The 27,845-nt window shown below is 43.8% G+C and overlaps 1 protein-coding gene across 1 annotated transcript in view; it reads left to right on the top strand.

Moving 5' to 3' along the window:
- Positions 1 to 10,765: 10,765 nt before the first annotated feature.
- The window catches only part of Bpifc (BPI fold containing family C), a 30,602-nt gene continuing 13,522 nt past the window's right edge, over positions 10,766 to 27,845 (top strand). The window contains exons 1-10 of the mRNA XM_042693373.1: positions 10,766 to 10,889; positions 13,832 to 13,952; positions 15,985 to 16,113; positions 17,457 to 17,612; positions 17,724 to 17,787; positions 19,847 to 19,907; positions 20,973 to 21,064; positions 23,263 to 23,439; positions 26,027 to 26,080; positions 26,432 to 26,602. Coding sequence (XP_042549307.1) covers positions 10,766 to 10,889; positions 13,832 to 13,952; positions 15,985 to 16,113; positions 17,457 to 17,612; positions 17,724 to 17,787; positions 19,847 to 19,907; positions 20,973 to 21,064; positions 23,263 to 23,439; positions 26,027 to 26,080; positions 26,432 to 26,602 — 1,149 coding nt within the window. The remainder of the gene's footprint in view (positions 10,890 to 13,831; positions 13,953 to 15,984; positions 16,114 to 17,456; positions 17,613 to 17,723; positions 17,788 to 19,846; positions 19,908 to 20,972; positions 21,065 to 23,262; positions 23,440 to 26,026; positions 26,081 to 26,431; positions 26,603 to 27,845) is intronic.

Genomic DNA, 27,845 nt, shown 5'->3' with positions numbered 1-27,845 from the left:
ACATATTCATACCATTTGCTACATACTTAAACTTTCTGGGGTTTGTCTTCCCTTTTCCACTCTGGGACAAACATTTTAAGACAACCCTTACTTTTCAAACCCTGTCTTATCAGAGGAAGCCATTTTTCCCCCAATTCCTTCCCAAGGCTTTCTTTACTACCCTCTTTCTTTCCTTGAGCTTCGTTGCAGCTCAAGTTTGAAACTGCCATTTTTTTTTTTCCTTTGGCTTGGGGAACCAGGTTATCTCAGAACTGCCTCAAGGCAGTTAGATTTTTAAGGCTAAGAGCAGAGCTGGGTCTCATTCCTCTTACTACCTCCATTGATAAAGATATCTTCTTTACAGTGGATAGATTCAATCACACCTTTAATAGTCCCAACCTCAAGAGTCGTAACCTTTGAGTCACCTGATTCTTCATTGTAGGACTGTTTTGCACATTGTAAGATATTTAGTGGGATCTCTGGTCTTTTATCACAAAATATGAATATCATTCTTTTCCCTGTTGTAGAGACCAAAGCATGGCAGCACTGCCAAATATCCCCGGGGAGGCAAAAAATCACTTTGAGAACCTCTAGATTAGAGACTAGCTCCTTTGGTAACAGAAGGGAAAAAGGAGGAAATGGAACAACAGAGGAAATGGGGCACTGCATTGTGCAGGAAAGGGGTACAGATGAGACCATAGAAAATGACTGCTTGGATGCTGACTAAGGGTTCAGATTCTGTGGCTCTAACAAAGATCTAATATGTCTTTATCTGACCTTATCAACTTACAGGTGTTCATTCCATTTTGCAATATAGTAGAATGCTGGTTTTTGTTGCTCAACTCTGGCCATTCGGTGATTTTTTCATTAGCTCCTATATCCATTTGATATTATGGAGGATTTTTGCTCATTTATTTGTTTTGTTCTGTTGTAATTTTTTTTAGTTTTCTCTTTCTGGAACTATTTTCTGGCACTAGATAAATGCTGGGATGTTTTCTGTTTAAGACTTCCCAGATGACAGCAAAGATGTATACTGTTTCTGTATTGGGATAATATTTATATAAATAATAATCCATACATCATGCTAAGCATAAGACATGCTGATCTATCCAACACTAATCCATTACTGTGTGAGTCATGGCCTCCTCCGTTGCTTATCTGTAACCTCCCAATGTAGCAATGAGAAACCTGGTTCCGATCACCCACCAACATTTATTTAATTCATTCCAGTACAAGTGTAGTAGCTTTAGAATTACTAGCCCATAACGCTATGAGAAACAACGTGATCAACGAGGACATATTGCTTGCTCGCAATTCCTATGACCTTTAGTCTTACAACCTCCATTCCTTCTCAGATTTACTCAGTTCAGGACCATATTCCCCCATGTCCTACAGTTAAGTTGTTTCAAACATTTGTGACCTGGGATGGAGCAAAGAAGAGAGGAAGAGCTACTGCCAGGTGACAAAGTGTTTCTTCCAGAAGGTGAGATCACTCATCTCAAGAAAAAAAAAAAAAAAAAGAATTCTAGGCAGCATTCTCTGTTAGGAATAAACTAATGACTTGAAAACATAAATCTGTGTTGCTCACACAAATTCAGTTTGTTTCAGTCATAGGGGTTACTCTGCAACAGCATCCTTTTCTTTCCATGAGCTTCTGTATACACTGAACTGTGGGTTGCCCTTTAGTAACCTTCCTGAAAAGTAAGCATAGCACAGTGGTTAGGAGGGAGGACTCCTAAAAGCATGTCCTGAATGCTCGCTGTCATGCCTAGGCCGAGCCAAGTGTCTTCACCACGTGGATTGGAGATTGTATTCATCCCCCACAGGGTCTCAGCAGGGATTTTGTAAGTTAACACTGAGATAGTGCCCAAAGCATAACAAATGCTATATGAGTGTTAGCTCTCCTGTATCTCTGCCACTTTGCAAGGTTCTCTTTTAATCATACTTCATCCATGCAAATGTTGGGAGGCAGTCAGGCAGAGTTTGGTGTGCCTTACACGGTCCCCACGTGCATCTCATCCTACCCCCATGTCCACGTAATTCTGTCTCCTCTTGCCTCCCATAGAAAAAGGACAGTTTGACTCCCAAATTTGAAAGAGAAAGTCGGACATGCAAATAGCTATATATTTGAACTGTCAGAACTGTGGACAATTGTCAAGTGAATGTGATGTTCTTACCAGGAGTACTGAACTTCCTTCCTGATTGGCCCAAAATTAACCTAGTTTTTAGTACTGAAAACTCTTGCACCTTGAGAAAACCAGAATAGTCATACTATCTTACCAAGAAATTGTAGATTAAGAAAAAATAATGAGATCCTTTATGTGATCAGATCCTGGGCATCTAAAATATGCTGACTAGCTGTATGTGCTCATTGAAGGCACGTTCTTGAAATCCAAGCACTTGGTAGATGGAAGGGGGAGGATCATGAATTCAAGGCCATCTGGGCTACATAGAGACACTTTCAAAAGACAGAGGAAGGAAAGAAGGAAAGCGGGAAGGAGGAACAGAGGGAAGGGGGGAAAGAAAAGGAGGGAGGGAGGGAAAAAACCTTGGCCAGAACCAAGTTGGTGTGCAGATAGTCTTTAAAAATCTAAAGCTATCAAGTGACATAATAATAGATGAGTCCATACAACTTCTGTGAAGAAATGTAGGGACAGAAAGTCATTAGAAACCTTCTGAAAAGGTGAAAACACTTCAAGATGCTACCTGTGGTCCTCCCCTGAATGATTAAAATAATGCTAACTAGGTTAGCCTAATTCTTTCCTATCATATGCTTTCAGAGGGAATCTGAGCTTCATCAGAAAATCCAAACGATCTTCAATCCATGCAGTAGTGGAAGCCTGACCTGGAGAAGGAATTGGCTTATGATCCAAGAAAGGATCATTCTCTGCCTCCTCCAAGGTTATACTTTATCTGTCTAGCCTTTTGGGCTAATCATCCAGCCCATGCATGCTAGACAAGTGTGCTTTGCCTTGATGACATCTTCCCCCCAGCCAATTCAACCCATTGGAAGTGGTGTGTGTGTGTGTGTGTGTGTGTGTGTGTGTGTGTGTGTGTGTGTGTGTGTGTGTGTGTGTTGCAAAGGGATAATTATTGCACAGGTGATATTGTCTGTTCATCTGGTTAGAGATGAAGTGTTCATTCATGCCATTGGGTAATTGTAGTGAAGCAATTATGCATCACATCTTGAAACAGTCATCATATATATGTACATATATACATCCACCAAGATGACTCAGACTTAATTACCTTGGTGCTTTAGCAGCTGAATTCAAGGTGCAGGGTGGAGAACACAGCAGCTTCAAAGGCAGAGGGCAGAGAAGGAGCTCCGGAGCTGTAGACAGTTCCTATGCTTGAGGTAAGAATTATGAACGAACTTCAGGTTTCTACCACACATGGGCGTCAGACTAAGATCTCTGACTAGAGGTGGCCCAGGTCTGGTAGGACACCAGCTATCAGGTACTCTTGAGTTACTACTGTATCTGCCTAGATCATTTCATATTTTATTTATTTATGTGTCATTTATGAATATCTGGAACCTTCCTAAGCAAGAGGTTTAGTGAAGACTGAACAGTTATAAGAAAGAGAAACAGTTGGGTCTACAGATTCAGTTTTGCTTCATGGAGCAATAATAAGAGGATGGTTTAAGGTTCTAGACGTATTTTTGCCTTTCCAGCACTATAACAAAAACACTTGGAATAATTAACTTACAAACAGAAAAGGGTTAGGGAGGAATTGAGCATGTGGCAGAAAATTTTATCTTGTGTCTCAGTGGGCACTGTTAGGACTGAGGAACTATTCTGATCTCTGTGCTTTAGAGTCAGATCTTAACCAGTATCAATGACCTAGAAACATGCCAGACCAAAACTACCCTCCCACTTGACTGAATGTTGAACGTGTCAGTGTTAACCTTGGCAGGAATGTTCAGTCTACTTTGGAGATCTTGCTATAAAATAAGATAAAGCCGGAGCGCCAGTGGCTCATACCTGTAATCCTAGCTACTCAGGAGGCTGAGATCTGAGGATCAAGGTTTGAAGTCAGGCTGGGGGTAGGAGAGAGGAGGGAAAGGTTGTAAGATTATTCTCTCCAATTAATCACCAAAAAAGGGTGGTGTGATAGAGCATTCGCTTTTAACGATAACAACAAACTCATGGACAGCAAGCAGGCTCTAAGTTCAAGTCCCACTATCAGCACAAAAGAAGAAAAATAAGATATAAGGGCTCAAGCCCTTGAAATAGTCTGTAATTCTGGGACTGGGAAGGAGGCTCTGTGGTAGAGTGCTTGCCTTGCATGCATGAGGCCCTGGATTTGATTCCTCAGCACCACATAAACAGAAAAAGCTGGAAGTGGTCCTGTGGCTCAAGTGGTAGAGCACTAGCCTTGAACTGAAGAGCTGATGGACAGTGCCCAGGCTGAGTTCAGGCACCATGACTGGCAAAAAAAAAAAAGAAAGAAAAAAAAGAAATAGTCTCTAATTCTGTCAATCTTCCATACCCCCTTGATTTACATTTTATATTAGTTGTTTTGTCTTAACCAGTATGTTGGGACGGGCCTACTGTTGTAGAATTCTTTAAACCTACTGAACTCAAAAGTTTCGATGTGTGTGTGTTTTGAAGGCTAAGTTTGACTCCCCCACCCCTCCCCACTGTGAGGCTCTAGACGTTCTGGAATTAAACTGCTGTCTTCTTATTACTGACAGGTGGATGATGATGGCTCAGTCAATGGCCCTTAATCTAGGACTATATTCTGTCTGTGTTGGCAAGGAACTGCAATGCATATGGGGGCATCCCCTCTTAAAAGCAATTCCTGAGAAGCAAGAAAACAGGGAACTTGCTAGGAGGCTTTTAAGTCACCTTGGATCCCTTCTTTTAATAGGCAACTCTCCCTGCCCTTACTTGTCAGCCAAATTACTTAACCTTTTAAGAGTCACTACCTTGCTTGACAAGGTTCTTCTCTTCCCCTGCCCATAAATGTTTCATCCTAAGCAAACAACTCAACCGAAAGTTACGCACAATCCATCCCTTTCTATCCTAGCACTTTCATCCACTCACAAAATGTCTAGAGGTAAACCATGCTTTCCTCTCTGTGATTTCAGGGCCCTGGATCACCATCAAAGTATACCAATTCAGAAACTTCCTGTAACCAAACTGGAGAACAGGGTTTTTTGTTTTTTGCGGAGGGGGGGGGGGGGGGGTCAGGTCTTGGGGCCTGAACTCTGGGCCCTGGGCGCTGTCCCTCAGCTCTTCAGCTCAAGGCTAGCACTCTACCACTTGAGCCACAGCGCCACTTCCGGCTTTTTTCTTTTTGCTTATGTGGTGCTGAGGAGTCAAACCCAGGGCCTCATGCATGTAAGGCAAGCGCTCCACCACTGAGCCACCTTCCCAGCCCCAGGATAACAGGTTTTACTACTAGAAGGGAATTTAAACTCTAGTGGTGCCCAAGAAAATACACTTGGGGCTGGGAAGGTGGCTCAGTGGTAGAGTGCTTGCCTTGCATGCATGAGGCCCTGGGTTCGATTCCTCAGCACCACATAAGCAAACAGAAAAAAGCCGGAAGTGGCGCTGTGGCTCAAGTGGTAGAGCACTAGCCTTGAGCTGAAGAGCTGAGGGACAGCGCCCAGGCCCAGAGTTCAGGCCCCATGACTGGACCCAAAAAAAAAAAAAAAAGAAAAGAAAATACACTTGGATTCTTGAAAACTTCCAGATACCTGTTGATTTTTTTTTCTTTGCCCATGTTGAAGATTTTGTTTCAAATTTCCAGATGAAAATGAAGAAAAGTAGTCTTTACTAAGTTATTCGATGAAAAAAATACATTAACTCTAGAATTAGGGAAGCAGAAAACAAGATTGGATTCCCAGCTGCCTGTGGGATCTTGGGTGAGTCATACAGACTTTATAAGTCTGTGTGTCTATGTGTCTAAAATGGGGATGAGGTAATGGTAACATCTACCTTAAAAATTGTGTAAATGGGGGCTGGGAAGGTGGCTCAGTGGTAGAGCGTTTGCCTTGCATGCATGAGGCCCTGGGTTCCATTCCTCAGCACTACATAAGAAAAAAGAAAAAAGCCGGAAGTGGCGCTGTGGCTCAAGTGGTAGAACGCTAGCCTTGAGCTGAAGAGCTGAGGGACAGTGCCCAGCCCAGAGTTCAGGCCCCACGACCGGACCCAAAAAAAAAAAAATTGTGTAAATGTTATAGAAAGTTATTGTGCTTGGGCTGGGAAGATGGCTCAGTGGTAGAGCGCTTGCCTTGCATGCATGAGGCCCTGGGTTCGATTCCTCAGCACCACATAAGCAAAAAGAAAAAAGCCGGAAGTGGCACTGTGGCTCAAGTGGTAGAGCACTAGCCTTGAGCTGAAGAGCTGAGGGACAGCGCCGGGGCCCAGAGTACAAGCCCCATGACCAACAAAAAAAATAAAAAATAAAAACAAAAGTTATTGTGCTTTTCCATTGTGGACTTGGATATGTAATGATATACTGATGGTTTGATTTTTTTATTTTTTAGTTTATTTTTGTTATTATTTCAAGTAGTTGTACAAAAGGTTTTCAATTCCACAAGTCAGATAAAGAGGACCATGCATCTGGTCAATGTTACCCCTGTCATCTTTCTCCCCCATGATTTTCCATTTTTGTCCCAACCTTTTTGTGTGTATATAGGTACCAATAATGGGGCTTGAATTCAGGGCCTCACACTCTTGCTTGGCTTTGGCTTTTTCACTTAAGGCTGGCTTTCTACCACTTGAGTCATACCTCCATTACCAGCTTTTTGCTAGTCAGTTGAAAATAAGAGTCTCATGGACTTTTCTGCTCCAGCTGTGTTTGACCCATGATCCTCAGATCTCAGTCTACTGAGCAACTTAGATTGCAGCCATGAGATACTAGTGCCCAGTTAGCCCAACTTTTTCTAGAACCTTATTTAACTAGAATTTTGTAAGTCATACAATAAATATTTGCTGAAGTTCTCTTCCTTAATTTTCTTTTTCTTTTTTTTTTTTTTTGTCGGTTGTAGGGCCTGAACTCTGGGCCTGGGCGCAGTCCCTGAGCTCTTCAGTTCAAGGCTAGCACTCTACCACTTGAGCCACAGCGCCACTTCTGGCTTTTTCTGCTTATGTGGTGCTGAGGAATCGAACCCAGGGCCTCATGCATGCAAGGCAAGCGCTCTCCCACTGAGCCACCTTCCCAGCCTCCTCTTCCTTAATTTTCAAAGAGTCCAGTGGCTGTAGCCCTTTTCCTTAAATCAAATATTCTTACCCTTTGTTTCCCACTGCCATGGAAATGGTTTGCTCTTTGACAAAACTCCCTCTTTCACTTATAGTTCTTTGCCTCCATGATGTTAATGTGACCGTGCACCAGCATAGACTCACCATGTATTATAATGTGGACACACTGCCTACCAGTTGGTTAAACAGCTACTAAATCTAAGTCCCCAGTGTGGTACCCCTGCTCCCATAGCCTCATCCATTTGGGCCCAACCTCCTTTCCAGAATCCCTTGCCTATTCCACCCTCAAGACAACTAAAGAATCAAGGAACTGGGCGCCGGTGGCTCATGCCTAAATCCTAGCTACTGAGGAGGCTGAGATCTGAGGATCACAGTTCAAAGCCAGCCCAGGCAGGAAAGTCCATGAGACTCTTATCACCAATAAAACCACTAGAAAACTGGAAGTGGCACTGTGGCTCAAGCAGTCGATTGCTAGCCTTGAGCTGAAGAGCTGAGGGACAGCATCCAGGCCCAGAGTTCAAGCCCCACGATCAAAAAAAAAAAAAAAGAATCAAAGAAAGCCTAGCACAGCAGGAAGCCACGGGAACTCCTCCATCCAGAGAACAGGATGCCGTTAGTATCTCCCTGACTCCCAGAATGAGAATGTTAAGGCTTTCACACTTCCTTACTCCACTCCTCACATCTCCAATTCAAATCACTCCTCACTGCTTGGCCAGGGACCTTCCTATCCTACCAAATCCTTCCTCGCTGGCTCTCACAGCCTCTCTTGTGTATTTCCTGTAGTGTTATCTGTACTCTGACCATCTTCAGGCCTCCTTCCCCATCATTGCTGGCCAGGCCTCTTCTTGGATTGTCCTGTAGAACCCAAACCAGTTCAGCAGGGGCGAAATATCACACTGCATGCACATGGCCAAGCCAATGTAAAGCATTGAAATGCCTCAATAACTAATAGTAAAGAGCCACTGCTTGACATTCCTCTTCATCCAGTGTCCCGTTCCTCTGACTACTCCTGAAAAACTTGCCCTCTTCTCTTTGATTCCACACTCAACCTCCTGGACCCTGCTCCAGGACTATAACCAACATCTCTTCTGATGGGGGCCCATATTCTACTAGTGTATGAGTGATATGTCAGTTACCATTGCAAAGAACTCTACTGTGTAGAGTAAGGTAACTTCAATACCTTGTTTTATTAATTCATCAGTTATTCTACCAACATTGATGAGTTGCCCACTGTCTCCCAGATCTAGAGTCTTCAAACCAGATGAGGTCTCTGCCCTCAAGTACTTGCATTCTGGTAAAGTAGGCAGATGATCTACAAGGAAATAAACATATATACTGATGAATAAACCGAGATCTTGATCAAAGAGCAATATTAGCTCAGGGAAGTCAGAAATGGCTTCAGAAAGAACACTGTGTTTACAATAGACCTTCAGGGTACACCAGATTTCTGTACCCTGCGGAGAGGGGAGCAGCATAAGCAATGGCTTTGGATGGAACATTGGTATGTATTTAGGGACCAGGAATTCAATTTGGTTGGACAGAAAATGTACACAGAGGAGGCTCCTGGGAGACCAGGTGAAAGATGCAAGTGGATTGACCAAGTGAGAAGGGTCACTTAGACTTAAAGATAGACTTAGTGCAGTCTAGTCAAGACCCGAATTCTAGTGCTCATGGTCCTCCAGTAAAATACCCACAAGCACACTCATTAATCTGAGCAAAGGCCTTCTATACAAATTGGTAGTTTGTACACTAAACAAAATGCAGGCTCAAGGGGTAGGTAAGTGCCTTTGATGTGCAAGCCTCCCACACTGGTGTGTTGGTTTCCTACAATTCTTTGCATAGGCCCTACTTTATACAAATAGGCTAGCATCTCTTCAGAAGGAAACCTTTTCCATTTCATCCTAAGGCCTGCAAAAGGCTAGAAACAGCTTTGCCAGATACTTCATTCCCTAGTCAGACTATTCTGCCCTTTCCTTCCGAATTCTATAGACACCCCTTTGCTTGTATCCCATCTCCATCTCTCTAGCCTTGCCTTTAAACCCCAAATCATCCTGATCTAACCTGTACCTAGTAGAGCCAGGTTTCCTCCGATCATTTACTCTTCCTTCATCCAGACTGCTCCTATTTCCTACTCTCTTCTCTAGTCCTTACCTGATGACCCAACCACAGCCCTCCCTCTGTCCAAACACATGGATCTTACAATTCCTCTTCCTGGACAACCTCCACAAGGTCACCTTGATGACCTGACTTCATGTTTGTGCGCTGAATCAGTGGTATCTCTCAACAGTGGGTCTTTCACATGAGATTGCTCACCCAGGTTGTCACCTTCCCAAAGTAGGAAGAAGCCATGAGAAGGTATTACTCATGGCTGATGTTAAAAGAAATCTTCATCCCTGTTGCTATGGGCACCTTTGATTCATCCAATAAGAAAATGGGGTGGTGTTCTTTCATGGGGTGGCATGAATTTACAAGCATACCTTGATTATTTATATATGCCAAGCGTGGGTGATATATCAGTAAATCCAGTGTGATCCCTTTCTGTAGAATGGATGTTTATTTAACCAAAACTCTGTGTGTGTGTGTGTGTGTGTGTGTGTGTGTGTGTGTGTGTGTGTGTGTGTGTGTGTGTGTGTGTGTGTGTGTGGTGTGTGTGTGTGCTTGTGCTGGTCCTGGAGCTTGAACTCAGGGGCCTTAGCCTGGTCCATGAGCTGTTTTGTTCAAAGCAAACACTCTGCCACTTGAGCAACAGCTCCACTTCTGACTCTTTGCTGGTTCATTGGATATAAGCATTTCATGGACTTTCCTACCCTGGCTGGCTTTGAACCATGATCCTCAGAGCTCAGCTTCCTGAGTAGCTAGGATTACAGGGGTGAGCCACCAACTCCCAGCTAAACAAAGTTCCTGTATGTGTTTGCCAGGAGCCAGAGACAGACAAGTGAAAAGATGATCACACCCAGGGCAAAGACTTCCCTGAGTTGAGTGGAAACCCATGAGGCACATGTGACCCAATTCACAGCCTCATGAAAGAGACATTCGTTCATCAAGTCCTTGATTCAGTATTAATACCTTGCCTACTATATGTAGTCGCTGCTCAAGGTCCTGAAGTCTTTCCTCATGAAAGCAGAAAATCAAAATACGGAAAACAAATTTGTAACTACATATTGTGCTAAATGATGGGTGCTTTGGAAAAAATGAGAAAAACATGGAGATCTTCTGGGACATGGAGAAAGGGTCCCTGCATTGTACTGTGCTTTGTTGTGTTGTAGTGTGTTATAGCTGTGTGTGTGTGTGTGTGTGTGTGTGTGTTCACACACTCATCTCCTAACCTGTGGGAAACAGTGGTCAGGGGCCAACATGGACATCATATCCTCAGCACCCTCATAATAAGTGTGTTCAATAAAGAGTCAGTAGGTAGAAGAAGAGATGGGTCAGTGGGTGAATGGATGTGTGGATGGATGAATGAAGCCCTGGAAGTAAGCAGTGAAAATTAGAAAGGCTAGAAATCAAGGATGGAGTTGACCAATGAAGAAGAGAAGATTAACAGATAAACCATCCATGTTGGTCAATTGCAGATGAGAATAAAGAAGATTCCAGTGTTGTGGGGCTGTTTCCTCTTGTGGAATCTCTATATCTCATCTTCTCATGCTGTTTACCCTGGAATCAAGGCAAGAATTACCCAGCAGGCACTGGACTATGGTGAGTTGTAGGCTTTCAGAGCCTGGATGGTCTATGATGCAAACCAGAAACTTGTGACTTGGGCTGTCTCATGAATGAAACAAACTTCACTGTTAGTCCCTTATGCAGAAGTGGCTACAATGGCTGAGAGTTGCCTTAAAAAAAAAAAAAAAAGATAAAAGAAAACTCTTGCCAGAGTTACTCTGGTAGGAAGCAAATCTAAACACAGCAACAGAGTCTCTGTCCATAGTTGTCTCTCACACACTGTCTCTCTCTTTTCTACACACATACATAATAAACATTGTAGAGCTCTCAGTGAAAATGCATTGGAGGAAAGGAATTTATAGAGTAAAAGCAACACGTTAGAGCCTCATAATGCAAAAACTTGAAATCCTCTACACTCATTTGCAAATTTTTATGTGGATGGTGATTAAATTTTAATGTGGATGGTGAATTTTTCTTGAGAGAAGCTTCATTCTATTTACTAGAGGTACAAAGGAATCTGTGACTCTGACAGACTAAGAGCCACTACAAACTAAGAGTGGCGCCATATTCCTGTAATTCCCTGCTACTGGGGTGGTAGAGATAAGAGGACCACAGTTGAAGGACAGCCTAAAGGAGGAAAAAGTCAGTGAAGCCAGGCACCTGTGACTTATGCCTATAATCCTAGCCTCTCAGGAGGCTGAGATCTGAGGATCCCAGTTCAAAACCAGCCAGGACAGGAAAGTCTGTGAGACTCTTATCTCCAATTAACTACCAAAAAACCAGAAGTGGTGCTGTGGCTCAACCAGTAGGGCACTCTCCTTGAGCTGAAGAGCGCAGGGACAGCACCCAAGCCGAGTTCAAGTCCCACAACCAACAACAAAAAAAAAGTCAGTGAGACCCTAAATCAAAACTGACATGACCTAGCTACTCAGGAGGCTGAGATCTGAGGATCGCAGTTCAATGCTAACCTTACCTCAGCAGGAAATTCCATAAGACTCTTATCTCTAATAAACTACTCAGAAAAAAATAACAGAAGCACTGTGGCTCATGGGCTAGAGCACTACCCTTGAGAAAAGTAATCTCAAGGACAGAGCCTTGAATTTAAGCACCAGGACCAGCGCAAGGGGAAAAAAAAAATCTAAGCGTGTTTTTTCATGCCTGTACTCCCAGCTATTTGGAAGATACACAGGCAGGAAGATTTTGAGTTCAATGCTAGCTGTAACAAGGTTAGCAGCAAGATTCTAGCTCAAAAACAAAATACAAATAAAAGGGCTAGGGGCCAGGCTCAAGGGGTGGAGCACTTGCCTAGAATGTGCAAAGCCCTGGGTTTATGGGACAGCTTCTTGCTTTTCCCCAATAGCTCATGGGGCATAGGAAATTGCCAGTGGAGCCATCTTGTACTATCATGTGTTATGTAATGATATCACACTAGGAGTGTGTGTATTTACATGTGTGACTTGTTACTATACTGACATGCTTATGTGAGTTGAAATACATGTCAGAAATAGATACATTCTAACAGTGTTAACTGTACTCTCAGTCTGGGGGTATAGTTTAAGTAGTAGAGCACTTGCCTAACAAGTACTCAGCCCTAGTTCAATCCATAGTATCTGGAGGGTAGGGGCAAGGGAACATCTTATAGAGCAAAGCATTTACAAGGACAATCTGAAGTCCATAATATGGATGTCAGTTCTGTCCTTATTCTTAGTACAGGGTCTTGGGAAAGTAGGGTTTCATATCTGGAAAAGTAATGACAAAAATGGTACTTCAGACCTATAATCCCAGCTGCTCAAGAGGTTGAGATCTGAGAATCACAGCTTGAAACCAACCTAGGAAAAGACTAGGGAAAAACAAGCAGGAAAAGACTGTGAAATTTTTATCTCCAGTTAACCCCAAAAGTCAGAAGTATATCTGTGGCTCAAAGCCCAGGACCAGCACACAAGGGGTAGGAGGTGGGGGAGGAGAGGGAAGGAGGGAGAGAAGAAGAAGAGAAAGAGGAGGAGGAGGACAGAAAGGAAAGAAAAAAAAGAAAGAGAAAGAGGGAAAAGGGGGGAAAGAAAGAACAAGAGAAAGAAAGAGAAAGAGAGAAGAAAGAAGCTGATGGGCTGATGGGTTATTCTAGCAATGAATACCAACCGTTTTGGGGGGTGGGGGTCCTGGGGCTTGAACTCTGGGGGCCTGGGTGCTATCCTTGAGCTTCTTTTTGCTCAGAGCAAGCACTCTACCACTTGAGCCACAGCACCACTTCTGGCTTTTTTGAGTAGTTTACTGGAGATAAGTGTCTCACAGAGTTTTCTGCCCCAGCTGGTTTTGAACTATGATCCTCAGATCTCAGCTTCCTGAATAGGTAGGATTACAGGTGTAAGCCACTGGCACCTGGCTGAATACCAACTTTTTTGTCTATCTTGGAGAATCTGGTGGAAATGTGGATCATTCCCCACCCCCACCCCTGAAAAAATGAGACACGAATCCCCACATGATCCACTCAGTCTTCCATTGCAATTTCAGTCAATTCAAGTTCTTTATGGCCCATAGACATCAGGTCAAAAAGACAAGTAGAAGACAAGTACTTCTCGGAATTGGCATTAACACAGATTCTGGAGCCAAATTGTTTGAGTTCCACTCCATTCTTAACTGTATGGTTTAGGTTAGCATTAGCCCCCCACGGGCAGAGTGTCCTCATCTGGACAGCATCCACCATGACCACAGTGGCATCCTTTGAAGAATGCAATGCATTTTTCCCATCACAACAGTGATCGCAGACTGTGGTCCTGGGTACAGAATGAACATCTCTCATGATTTTAACCTCCCTGAGGACCAGTGTATCTACAGGCAAAGCAGGAACAGTCCTTCATTGTAAGGGATGCTGTGTTCTTACCTAACAGTCAGTCTTCCTCCACAATCTGTATTTGTGGGTTAATGATATCGTGTCATTGTCTTTGTTATTAGCCATAGACACAGCCTTGTCTCCTTTACAGGTGTTGAAGTTGGAATGAAGGTGCTTGAGCAAATAATGAAGGAAAAGACCATTTCAGATATCACAGGTTCTGAGTCGCTTGAGTTTCTAAAGATTGATTATGTGAACTACAATTTTTCGAAGTAAGTAAAAGAGAAGAGCTTTTCTGCCTCACATAGAAGCTCAAGCTGGGGTGCCAGTGGTTCATGCCTATAATCCTAGCTACTTGGAAGGCTGAGTATGGGAGGATCATGGTTAGAGGCCAGCCTATGTAGAAAAGTTCATCACACACACACACACACACACACACACACACACACACACACTTCTCAACCCATAGACGGGTGTGGTGGTGTGCACCTGTCACCCCAGCAACAATGGGAAACCTAAAATAGGTAGATCACAATCCACTCAGGGAAGGGAGCAAAATCCTAACTCAAAAATAACAAGTGAAAAATAGGACTGGAGGCATGGCTCAGCTGTAAGCACCTGCCTAAGAAATGCGAGGCCTTAAGTTCAAATGGAGAAAGGGAGGATAAAAGGTCAACTAAAACAGTGAAGCGCCATGATTTTACTAGAACCCATCTCCTTTATCTCCTTGCTCTACCTTCCTCTGACTTCTGTTCTCCAGTTTAGAGAATATTATAGCTCGTGGCCAATTATGGCTACCATAATCCCATCATCAAATCCATGTTCCATACATCTGCACCAGGCAGAAGCACAGGGTTCTTACAAGCTGAGTCAGTCTTCTTGTTCATGTTTTTGTCTGAAGCCCTGCCCTAATATGATTCTGTCTGTACAACCATGAACACAACTTAGTCATATGCCCACATTTAGTAGCAAGGGAGATAGGGAAATTACTTTTCCAATCAGACGACTCTGTCATCCAGAACAAAGCCAGAGATGCTTAGAGAAGTAAAGGAAATAGATATTCTGACAGCCACTGGCAATCTTCTCCACGGTTGCCAACAAAAGTCTCTAAGGCAGTAGAGGAAGAATAGATCTTTGCTGATTGATCTTGATCTCAATCTGAAAGTTGAAGGGAGAGCTGAGCTCTGTGTGTGTGTGTGTGTGTGTGTGTGTGTGTGTGTGTGTGTCTGTCTGTCTGTCTGTCTGTCTGTCTGTCTGTCTGTCTGTATTGGATGTGTGTCTGTGTCTGTGTGTCCCCTAATGCATGCTGATCCTGGGGCTTGAACTCAGAGCCTGGGTGCTGCTCCCAGAGCTTCTTTTGTTCAAGCCTGGGGCTCTGTCACTTGAGCTACAGCTCCACTTCTAGCTTTTTAGTGGTGAATTGGAGATGAAAGTATCACACACTTTCCTGAACAAGCTGCCTTCAAACCTGGATCCTCAGACCTCAGCCTCATGAGTAACTAGGATTACAGCATGAGCCACCAGTACAGAGTTGAGCTTTTATAAGGAGTTTTGTGCTTCTGAGATTCTCTTTTGCCCCAATACTCTTTTAAATCAATGAAATTTCCCTGCTACACCTACCCTTTGGAGTAATCATTCCCATGATGTAATGTTAGCCTATGAAATCAGCTGGTTTCTTTGTGAGGAGAGAGAGATGATGTGGTACAGAGAAAGATCTGGCCTATTCTGTAGAAAGGCAAGCATCCAATGAACATTTACTGAGCACTAAGACACACCAGATTTTGTTCTTTGAATAACAAAGCTATCTCTTTTGTTCTTCATATCCAGTGGGAGAAATGGACATTAAAGGGGAAAGAGGGGAAAGGAGGGGAATGAGGAGGGAAGAGAACAGGTAGAGAGAGGAAGAAAAGGAAGAGGAAGAGGGAAGGAGAGAAGGAAAGGAGAAGAAAGGAGAGGAGGAAAGGAGAAGAAAGGAAGGGAAGAGAAGGAAAGGGAAGGGAAAGGAAGAGGAGGGAAGGGAAGGGAAGTGAAGGGAATCGAAGGGAAAGGAAGGGAAAGGAAGGGGAGGGAAGGGAAGGGAAGGGAAGGGAAAGGCAGGGCAGGGCAGGAAAAGGCAAGGCAAGGCAAAGCTTCTTGAGCTCTCCCCTAAGTAGACAGCAGGGCTTCCTGGGAGGCAGTGTGGAGACCACAGCACAGACTGGAGGCCCTTTCCTCTGCAGGAATTCCACCACAGTGTTTTCAATGTTGCTGTACCTAGAAATGTGCAGAAGAGTTGCCCTCATGCTCCTGTTTCTTGTCTTGCAGCATAAAAGTCAATGCTTTGTCGTTCCCTAATACATCATTAGCCTTGGTGCCTGGGGTAGGACTCAAAGTGCTCACCAACCATGGCACAGCCAACATCAGCAACCACTGGGAAGTCAAGTCTCCTCTTTTGTGAGTATTTCACTGCATGTCTGCTGCGGTTCTGCGACAAAATGGAACCAATAATGGGCCATGCACAAAGTCACCATTGTTATTGTCAGTGTTAGAAACTCCCCCTCTCTCAGTATTAATAATCTTTCTCAAGAGTGTTATTTCTAAGTGATAATAAGTACATCCTTGTTGGGGGATGGGTGGGGTGAAATTCATCTTTCTCTTAAAAGCAGAGCAACTGCCAGGGATGGGGGCTCACGCCTGTAATCCTAGCTTCTCAGGAAGCTGAGATCTAAGTATCTCAGTGTGAAGTCAGACAGGACAGGAGAGTCCATGAGACTCTTAGCTCCAACTAGCCACCAAAAAGCCAGAAACAGAGCTAAGGTTCAAGTGATAGAGACCTAGCCTTGAGTGGGAAAGCTCAGGGACAGCACCTAGACCCTGAGTTCAAGTCCCAGGACTGGCACAAAATAAGTAAATACAAAAGCACAGCAGCTGATACAATGTTATTTCCTATGGCTGAGAGGTCCCTGACTGTGGGAGAGGCAGAAAAGCTCTCAACATTTAAAGTCCACTGACACATTGTTGCATGACCTCAAACCAGGCGTTTCCCTGTCTGTACTGGCAACTACTGGGAATAAAGCCTCCTGCTTCGCCCAGAGGCTGAAGCATGGTGGTCAGCTCAAACCCAGCTCTTCCCCCAAACCAAAGCCTCACACACACTCATATAGAAGGAAGGGGTCAGGTTCAAAGTATACTTACATTCTACCTGCTATGTGCAAGTTACCACTCTGGGTGTAATAGGTAGGTGGCCTGGTTGGTGCCCCAGAATAACACTTGGTCATTCTACAACCATTTATTGAATGCCTGCTGAGTACCCTTTTTCCCCATCAGAATTCCAGTCCTGTAGATTGCAGAAACATAACATATTTTCCTCCATCCCCATAACAGCCAAGATTCTTCTGGTTCTCCATGGCTTTCGTGACTTGCCAACCCTGTTTGGAGCCCTTACTCTGTCCTGGGGACACACGGTCCCCTGCCTCAAGGGGTTTGCCAGCTCTGTCTGTCACTTCCCAATCTGTGGCCCTCTGGAATGAGAAGTTGGTATCGCAGAGTATATCCACAGTGCTAAATAGATACTCAACCACTACTAGGAGCACTTGACATGAAATAAGTACAGTATCCTAGAGCATTCCATTCATTATTTCATTCATCCAGTAAATATTCCTTCTGCACCTGTCAAAGGTGTCAGGAATGCCGACCCTACTCTCCAGGAGCTTAGAGTCTCTGTCTAGGATGAGAAAGACAATCCATCTCCATGTCTGGTGCAGAGCCAGATAACCTGGTGTTTTCTTTCTGCGCAGCTATGATACAGGGGAGTCTGATCTGTATCTCTCTGGAATCTACTTTACTGGCATCATTCTCCTAACTCGAAATGAAGTTGGTCACCCAGCCCTGAAGCTCCAAGACTGCTACGCCCAAGTGAGCCATGCCCATGTCTCATTTGCGGGAGGGCTCAGGTGAGTGCAAGCACTGGTGAGCCTTGGAATGGACTCTTGGGTTCCTTGGCCTGGGGAAGGCTTATCCGTAGCAGATTGTGGTCCTTAACTCTTCTTTTCTGCTTTTTCCAGTGTCCTATATAATTCCTTTGCTGAGCCCATGGAGAAACCCATTTTAAGGAACTTAAATGAAATGGTGAGACCTTAGACATTGATAACACCATAAAATGGTATCCATTGTAGGTCTATCATTCTTTCGTTATACATCATGGTGATACTGGGGCTTGAACACAGGATGTCATGCTTGCAAAGCGGGCACTCTACCATTTGAGCCATATTCCCAGCTCATTTTGCTTTCGTTATTTTTGGGATAGTGTCCCATATTTATGTGCAGGTCAGCCAGGATCCTGAGCTTCTCTACTTACATTTCCCACACGGTTGAGATAACACGTGTGTACCACACACATAGCTATTAATTGAGATGGGATCTTGCTAACATTTTGCCCAAGCTGGACTTGAACTATAATCTTTTCAAATTTTACTACCCAAATAGCTAGGATTATAGGCATAAAGCACTGTGCTTAGTTCATCCTATAATCATTCTTAACAAACATTTATTGAGCACCTCCTATGTGCTAGATGCCATCCAAGGGACTTTCATATAGATTATTCTTCACAACTTTGTAACATTTCTCAAGTCATACTGTATGCCCACATTGTGGCAGGGTGCTGGGGATACAGAAATGAATAAAACTACATCTCCTTCCTCGGGTTTCTCACTGTAGACTTGGCAAAAACATCAACAAAAGTTTATTATCTGCCTGTTGCATGCCAAGCATTGGACTGGGGTTTGTTGGGAACACAAAAGAGGGAAAATCTTGTCTATGTAGAAAAACTAAACACAACCCATGGTTGTGTCATGATTAGGTTAAACTGAAGGGATTCAGGGAATTAGAAGCAGCAGCAGCAGCATACCTTTAAATGCCCTGGGAGATTTTTTAGGGGATGCAGGCATTGAACGGGACTCAAAGTACAGGTAACTTTTGGATAGATAAACAATGGAGGACAAGCCAGGCACTAGTGGCTCATGCCTATAATCCTAGCTACTCAGGAGGCTGAGATACGAAGATCATGGTTTGAAGCCAGCCCAGGTGGGAGAGTCAATGAGACTCTTATCCCCACTTAAAACTGGAAGTGGAGCAGTAGCTCAACATGGTAGAGCAATGGCCTTAAGCAAAAAGCTCAAGGTCAGTGCCCAGGCCCTGAATTCAAGCCCCACGAACAAAACATACACACACACACACACACACACACACACACACACACACACACACACCACCTGAGTTCAAGCCCCACGAACAAAACATACACACATACACACACACACACACACACACACACCACCCAGGCCCTGAGTTCAAGCCCCACGAACAAAACATACACACACACACACACACACACACACACACACACACACACACAAAGATGAATGAGGAACAGGCAAAATCTTTCCATGTAATACAATAAGAATAAATTAAGTAACCAGGTGTGGCTGGCTCATGCTGTAATCCTAGCTACTCAAGAGGCTGAAATCTTAGAATCTCTGTTCAAAGTTAGTCCAGGCAGGAAAGTGCAAGAGACTTGATGCAGGAAACTCTGAAAAACTTGTCTCCAATGAACCAGCAGAATACTGGACATGGACCTGTGGCTCAATCGATAAAGTGCTAGTCTTGAGCAGAGAGCTAAAGGATAGTGCCCAAGCCCTGAGTTCAAGCTGCAGTACCAACACACACACACACACACACACACACACACACACACACACACACACACACACACACACAGAGAGTTCTTAGTCCAATTCTAAAGCAAGGGAAATCATTCAATTCCTAAATAAATGTCTGATGCCCTGTGCTTGCCGAATAGCCCACAGGAAAGTAAAGGGTGTAGATGCTTCCACTCTGGGCAGGGCATGGGGCTGCTAAGAAGCAGTCAGGAAAGGTAGAGTTGCTCAGGCAGCACCTGTGCTAACATGCCAAGTGCTTGCTCTTTTCTGGGGTGGTGTGGACACGGTCCCAGTGCCTATGGAGCTTAACCAATCTTCAACGGCACACTGCCCATACGTACGGGGCTTGAGGACTGTGGTCATCAAGTCATGTAAGGAGGAATCCTAATGACCAAAGGGATAATATCTCCTAGCCAGAAGACCTGCTTGCAATGTGATAACATCTTTGTTTCCTTTCTTTTGTGGCCAGCTCTGCCCCATGATTACCAATGAGGTGGAGGCTTTTAATGTCAACCTCAGTGCCCTGGAGGGTGAGTCTTACCATGGGGTGGTTCTTTTCCCACCTTCAAATGCCACTGCTTCCTAGGTTTGGTCTTTCAGATAGTAAAGCACCTGCTTCTTCACTCTGTCTTCCTTCTACCTGGCCAAGTCCCAGGGCTTGTGTAAAAGATTATGTCCCTGTGTGTAGAGCAGGTGCTCCTAGGCAACCAATCAAGTTCATGGCTGCAAGGAGGGTACCCCACCCACACCAAGTCAATAATGTTGGACTGGTGACAGGATAAAGGGAAACAGTAAATGCAAATGGATGAAAGACAGGGAATGATTGGAGAGATAGGAAAAGAGAAAGACCTAGGGAGGAAAGACCTTGTCTAGGTTCTCACATGCTACTGTGCCTTGGGCAGGGGGCCTTACCTTCGAAGAGGATTCCTTCCCTGCTTCCTTCACCTCAAGAGTAGTGATGGGGACCTACTGAATGCATTTGATAAGCTATAGTGATGTAGAATAATATTGTGCCCCTACCTGAGCGGGCCTTCATCTTTTCTTGCTTCTCATCTCTATCCACTGAATAAGCCATGTATGATCTGCAAGAAGAGAATATGTAAGCTGGGCACCTGTAACGGAGTAGCTGTAATTCTACTTAGGAGGCTGGGCTGTTCAAAGCGAGCCTCTAGGCAGAAAAGTCTGATTCTTATCTCCAATTAACCAACAAAAATCTCAAAGTAGAGTTGTGACTCAAGTGGGAGAGTACCATTCCAACCTTGAGTGAAAAAGCTAAGAGACAGTACTCTGGGCCCTGAGTTTCAACCCCAGTACCAACATGGAGGGGGGAGAGAGGAAGGGAAAGAGAAAAACATGATACTCAGGTGTCTTCCTCTGTGAACCCTCCTAGACAGATGCCTAAAAAAGACAGAGAAGGATTTTTTTTTTACTTTCCTCTTTTGACTGGTCTAGTTTTCCTTAGTTTCCAAAAGTAAACATATCTCACTAATGCAAAGGGGAAATTTATATCTCAAGCAGAAGATTATTATATTGGTATGATTATATACATATGCTTTTAATGTATATGAACACTCTTTTCTTTGTTGGTCATTCAGTTTTAATCAAGATTGACAACTATACCCTGCTGGATTGCTCCCTAGTCAGTTCCCCAGAAATTTCTGAGCATTACTTGGACCTCAATTTGAAGGTAACTTTATCATTCTCAGAAACCTCAGACTGTCAACAACTAATATCTGGAGAATGAAGAATAGACATGCATGCTTTTCCATCTATATAATTTTCAAACAACTCTTACACACTTATGCCCTTTGAAAAGACTCAGGGAGCTGGGTACTAGTGGCTCATGCCTGTAATCCTATCTACTCGGGAGGCTGAGATTAGAGGATCATGGTTCAAAGCCAGCCTGGGCAGGAAAAGTCATGAGACTCTTATCTCCAGTTAACCACCAGAAAACCAGAAGTGGCACTGTGGCTCAAGTGGTAGAGCACTAGCCTTGAGCTGAAGACCTCAGGGACAAAGCCCAGGCCCAGAGTTCAAGCCCCACAACTGACAAAAAAAAAAAAAAAAAAAGTTGAACATGAAACTGTGGTTCAAGTATAGTCTTGAGTGAAAAATTCAAGTGAGAAGGCTGGGAAGGTGGCTTAATGGTATAGCGCTTGCCTTGCATGCGTGAGGCCCTGGGTTCGATTCTCAGCACCACATAAGCAGAAAAAGCAGGAAGTAGTGCTGTGGCTCAAATTGTAGAGTGCTAGCCTTGAGCTAAAGAGCTGAGGGACAGCACCCCAGACCCAGAGTTCAGGCCCGATGACCCACAAAAAAAAAAGAAAAGAAAAAAAAATCCAAGTGTGAGCCATGAGGCCCTTCATTTGAGTCCCAGTGCCAACACAAAAACTCTGGAACATTTTCTTTATGGGCAAATGTTAGTGGATTTAGCCAAAGGCTGCTGACCTTGTCTGTGTCATGAGCATACAGACGTGGAGGTCATTGACCTGGGAAAAACAATCATTGTGCCTATGTTTAGTTCTATCCCAAAGTTAATATTGTCGTCTTCTAAATGTATGTTGCTTTCACTCATTCCGTTTCTTTCAAATCCATTCCAAATGTTGTTCAAGACCGCATTTGGTAATCAAACCTAACAGCTAAGGAAAGCAGCATGTGTGAGCCTTTAGGAGTCTCAGATCTTGTGAGGGTTTCTTTCAGCAGTCAGGGACTTGGAATGTCAAGGGTTTGACATCTCCACTGGTACCTCAGGAACTATTCACAGTCCACTCCATCCACACTGATTGTGTCTCTTCCTTTTATCTGAGAAAAGCACTAACTAGAAATTTCTCAATGAAGGCTATCCCTGGTAGATATTCAAAACTCATTAGAGTTGATGCTAAAAGCATTTTAAAATTTAGCCAGGAGCTGGTGGCATATGTCTGTAATCCTAGCTACTCAGAGACTGAGATCTGAGGATCATAATTCAAAGCCAACCCAGGCAGGAAAGTGCATGCGACTTTTATTTCCAATTAACCTCCAGAAAACTAGAAGTGAAACTGTGGCTCATAGTGGTAGAGCACTAGCCTCGAGGATCAGAGCTTAGGGACAGTGCCCAGGCCCTGAGCTCAAGCCCCACGAAAAAACAAAAATAAAACATAAATTAAAACAATAGCCAGGCACCAGTGGCATATGCCCAGATCCTGAGTTCAAACCTCACAACCAAACAAAATAAAAATTAAAAAATAATAATTAAAAAAAAATCTTCAGGGCTGGGAAGGTGGCTCAGTGGCAGAGCGCTTGCCTTTCATGCATGAGGCCCTGGGTTTGATTCCTCAGCACCACATAAGCAGGAAAAAAAAAGCCAGAAGTGGTGCTGTGGCTCAAGTGGTAGAGTGCTAGCCTTGAGTTGAAGAGCTGAGAGATAGCACCCAGGCCCAGAGTTCAGGCCCCACGACCGACCCAAAAAAAAAAATCTTCAGAGCTTTGAAAGGCCACTAGCCAAAGAGTTCAATAGGCTTTGTCACCCTCTTTTTTTTTTTTTTTTGTCATCCTCTTATCCCTACTGAGTTTCTGGGATTTTTCTTATTCTTTTTTTTTTTTTTTTTGGGGGGGGGGTCTGGTCATGGGGCCTGGACTCTGGGTCTGGGAGCTGTCCCTCAGCTCTTCAGCTCAAGACTAGCGCTCAACCACTTGAGCCACAGCGTCACTTCCGGCTTTTTTCTTTTTGCTTATGTGGTGCTGAGGAATCGAACCCAGGGCCTCATGCATGCAAGGCAAGTGCTCTACCACTGAGCTACCTTCCCAGCCCCAGGATTTTTCTTATTCTGACTTGAGAAGGTCTACCTTGTTAGTTTCCCACATTCACATTTTCTTCTGGTAACTGGCCTTTCTCTCTTCCCCCAGGGTGTGTTCTACCCACTGGAAAACCTGGCCGATCCCACCTTCTCGCCTGTACCTTTTGTGCTCCCAGACCGAAGGGACTCCATGCTCTACATTGGAATCTCCGAGTATTTCTTTCGATCAGCATCTTTTGCTCATTTCATAGCTGGAGCTTTTGGTGCCACACTCTCCACCAAAGAGGTGAGCAGAGTTTCCACATGGTGACAAGTGACAACATCCTGTAACCTTTTAATAAGTCATTCATTCATTGGGAGATGATTATCATAGCTTTGATTCCTGGGCTGTTTTAGGCCAGCACTCCTAATGCAGAACAATGAATGAGGGGGCTTTGGAATGAATGATTCATTACTTGGGGGTAATGACCCCTTCAGGGTTGGGGTTTTTTGTTTTTCATGGCATGTGGCCACCCTTTCATATTATTCTTCATTAATAACAAGACCTCCCTCTACCATGTATCACTTGACCTTTAGCCACTTCAACTTATTCAACTTCAGTGTGCCATAATTTCCTCCTTTGGAAAATTGGAATACTCATAGGTCCACATTCACAAAGTTCTTAGGAGCATTGAAAGAAGTTTTGCCAGGTACCTGTGGCTTATGCCTGTAATCCTAGCTACTCAGGAGCTGAGATATGAGGGTTGCAGTTCAATGCCAACCTGGGCAAAAAAGTCCATGAGACTCATATCTCCAATTAATCACCAGAAAACCAGAAGTGTCACTGTGGCTCCAAGAGGTAGAACACTAGCCTTGAGCAAAATAATCAGGGACAGCTCCCAGGCCATGAGTTCAAGCCCCACGACCCACCAAAAAGAAAAAAAGTTTTTGCAAGGCACTGATGGGTCACACCTGTAATCCTAGCTACTCCAGAGCTAAGATCTGAGGATCAAAGTCTAAAGCCTATATTCCTAGCTACTCAGGAGGCTGAGATCTGAGGGTGAAGATCCAAAGCCAGCCTGGACAGGAAAATCCACTGTGTGAGACTCTTATCTCCAGTTAACCACAAAGATCCAGAAGTGGAACTGTGGTTCAAGTGAGCATAAAAATTCAGGGGCAGTGCCCAGGCCAAGAGTTTAAACTCCAAGAGCAGAAAAAAAAAGTTTTAAGTAGGACAGTGGCTCACCTATAATGCTATCTATTCAAAAGGCTGTGATCTGAAGGATAGCAATTCAAAACTAACCTAGGAAGTTAAGTCCACAAAACTCCATCTCCAAAAAAAAAAAAAGTCAGCAAAAACTCCAGGCTGGAGACATGATTCAAGTGATAGATCACCAGCCAAACAAGCCCAAAATACACATTAAAGCATCAGGCCAGCACAAAATCACATTGAACTGTAATTTATCATCATTTTTTGTGTTATTCAGACACCTCAGGATTTCTTCTAATGGTAATTACAACTGGTTTGTAATCTACAGCAATCAGTAAGAGTAAAGATATTCAGTGATGATTCTCTCTGCCCTTTTGATAAAAACACAACTCCCTCCAACCAGCCAACCAAAAACTATTATTCATCAGTATCCCTTTGAAATCTGTTGAAATCTGCTTGAATATGTACTTTAATGATACAAGCTGTTACAAATCTTACATGCAAGATGGAAAGTATGGCAGCACCATCCAGCTAACAGGGCCAAGTGTTAAATACTTCTAGCTTTACTGGATCTAAAATATACCAGAGCATGATAAAAAAGGACTCTAGTCATTCACACACAGTGAGACTAAAGGAAGATACTCTTAAGGGAGGAGCCCAAAGACCTAATGCCTCTTAACATCTGAAAATACTATTTATCAGAATATTTCCAGGAAATGGGAACATACGTTTGGGGGATTTTTTGGTGATGATGGTGGGTTTATTGGTTTGGAGGTTGGTTTTTTGTTGTTGTTGTTTTTGTTGTGTTTTGCTTTTAGTTGTTTTACTTCTCTTTTTCTCTTTGAGGAGACATGGAAACAGATCAGTATAAGGTGAAACAATACAGGCATGGTACTATGTGGAAAATGAGTTATGCAACTTGTGGGCAGGGAAAGGAGGAGAAACTGGAGGGAAGTGAAGGAATGGGAGCCATAGTCTGAAAAGAAATCTACTCAGCTGGATGCCGGTAGATCATGCAACTCAGGGGGCTGAGATCTGAGGATCATGATTCAAAGCCAGCTAGAGCAGGAAAATCTGTGAGACGCTTATCTCCAGTTAACCACTAGAAAACTGGAAGTGGCACTGTGGCTCAAAGTGGTAGAGTACTAGCCTTGAGCAAAAGAGCTCAGGGACAGGGCCCAGGCTCTGAGTTCAAGCCTACAACCCAACAACAACAAAAAAAAAATGTACTCATTACCTGACATATGAAATGGTAAACCCTCTGTATAAATATCATAATAAAATTATAACTTAAAAATATTTCTAGCTTTAGAGATGAAGACTGTTCCCTGTAAAGTAAGTTAGATGTCAGTGATCTGGAGTAATGAGAACAAAAATACCACAAGACTTGATAGTACCTGTAGATCATGTGCAAATATATATGCTACAGACATTGTTCCCATGGCCAGAAGATAGTGTTTAGAATAGAAGGTAACTTCCTGTGTGACCTCAGGTAAGTTACTTTACTTCCCTAAGCCTCAGATTCCCTGTAGTTGGGAACCTATCATTTAAACAATAAATCTCCTGAACATTTTATGGTGCAACAGTGTCATGATTTCATCAAGTTGTAAGGAAACCCTACCTTTCCCTGAAAAGACAGTTCAGGTGCAAACTTCACAGTGATGTGGTGATGTTTACATTCCAGATTTCCCACTATTTTGTTCAAAACTCCCAAGGATTTGGCAACTTCCTCTCCCGGGTGAGTGCTCTGGGTCTGACTCTTGGATCTATGTTTGTTTGCAATGGTGTTATTTCCAGGAGACTGGGACGGGGAGGGGATTCCTTTACATTCCTGTTTGATCCAAGCTTAAGTCTGTCTTTCCAGCCTTAACAGGTTGGTTTTAGCTGTCTTTTTGTCTTAGTCATATATCCACAAATACATTCGACACAGTACATGTTTGTTTTGATTTGTGAGTTGTTATTGTTGCTGTTCTACTATGAAAGACTTTTTTCCTACTCTTGACTGCATAATCACAAAACACCCCAAATTTGTGATCCCCTCATCAACTCACTACTCTCGATATTCACCTCTTTTCTCTAAATGGGGCAGATTGCAGAGATCTACATCTTGTCCCAGCCCTTCATGCTGGAGTTCATGGCCACCGAGCCTCCCACCATCCACTTAGAGCCCAACAACTTCACCTTGGACATCCCCGCCTCCATCATCATGCTCACCCAAACTGAGAACTCCACTGTTGAACCGATTGTCTCCATGGACTTTGTGAGTTTGGGAATCCAGGAGGGTACCTCATGGAGGCTAAATCTGTTTCTTCTGTGAACGATTGAGCAGCAGAGTCTAAGTGTTTGGAGTGGAGGGAGAGACACCTCAGTTAAGACAGAGGAGAGGTTAGAGACCCAGGGTGTAAGGTAACTACGTCCATTTTTGCCCCCTAAGAAGCATGCCAATCCCTGAAATTATAAGCTTTGCAAAAAACACGGCTTAGTCTAATGCAGCTACAGGGTGGTAGGGGAACAGGAGAGCAAATCTCTGGTCCTCCTGGAGGATGGGGTTTGGGCTGGGGTATAGAAAAGATGATTGAATCGGCCAGGAGTGTGGCTTAGTGGTAGAGTGCTTGCCTAGCATGCATGAAGCCCTGGGTTCGATTCCTCAGTACCACATACACAGAAAAGGCTGGAAATGGCATTGTGGTTTAAGTGGTAGAGTGCTAACCTTAAGCAAAAAGAAGCTCAGGGACAGTGCCCATGCTCTGAGTTCAATTATCAGGACTGACAAAAAAAATATCTACTTTCTACAAGTCAGTCCCTCAACTTCAGTTATAAGCATAACTGAATTTCTTTCTGCTCCCCCTGAAAATAAAAATAATAGAGGTAGAACTCAAGTTTACTTGACCAGATGACATCCAAATGCAATCTGAGGGGCTGGGAAGGTGGCTCAGTGGTAGAGCGCTTGCCTTGCATGACTGAGGCCCTGGGTTCAATTCCTCAGCACCACATAAGCAAAAAGAAAAAAGCTGGAAGTGGGGCTGTGGCTCAAGTGGTAGAGCGCTAGCCTTGAGCTGAAGAGCTGAGGGACAGCGCCCAGGCCCAGAGTTCAGGCCCCACGACCGGACCCAAAAAACAAAACAAAACAAAACCAAATGCAATCTGATATTAGAGATCTAGGACAATGGGCTGGGATGTAGCACAGTGGCAAAGCACTTGCCCAGCAAGTGCAACATCCTGGGTACGATCCCCAGTACCAAAAAGAAAAAGACTTGATCTGGGACAAGGAACCTAAGCAAAATTGCAAGCATGCACCATGCATGCATGCTCACATACACCCTGCATGAGTACACAGGCAAGAGAGATGAGAAAAGGGAAAAGTAGTCTTCAAATAGTGAGGCCTTACAGTTAATTTGCCTGTTTTCCAAGAACAGAATTCTTGATAGTATCTTTGGGATACAAGAGGACGTTGGGTTTATGATGTTTCCTCGATAGGAAATTGTATCTGTGGCCCAGATGGA

The sequence above is a fragment of the Dipodomys spectabilis genome, unplaced genomic scaffold (genome assembly GCF_019054845.1).
Source record: "Dipodomys spectabilis isolate Male_0828 unplaced genomic scaffold, ASM1905484v1 ptg000163l, whole genome shotgun sequence".
Lineage (NCBI taxonomy): Eukaryota > Metazoa > Chordata > Mammalia > Rodentia > Heteromyidae > Dipodomys > Dipodomys spectabilis.
This window is presented reverse-complemented; position numbering and strand designations above follow the sequence as displayed.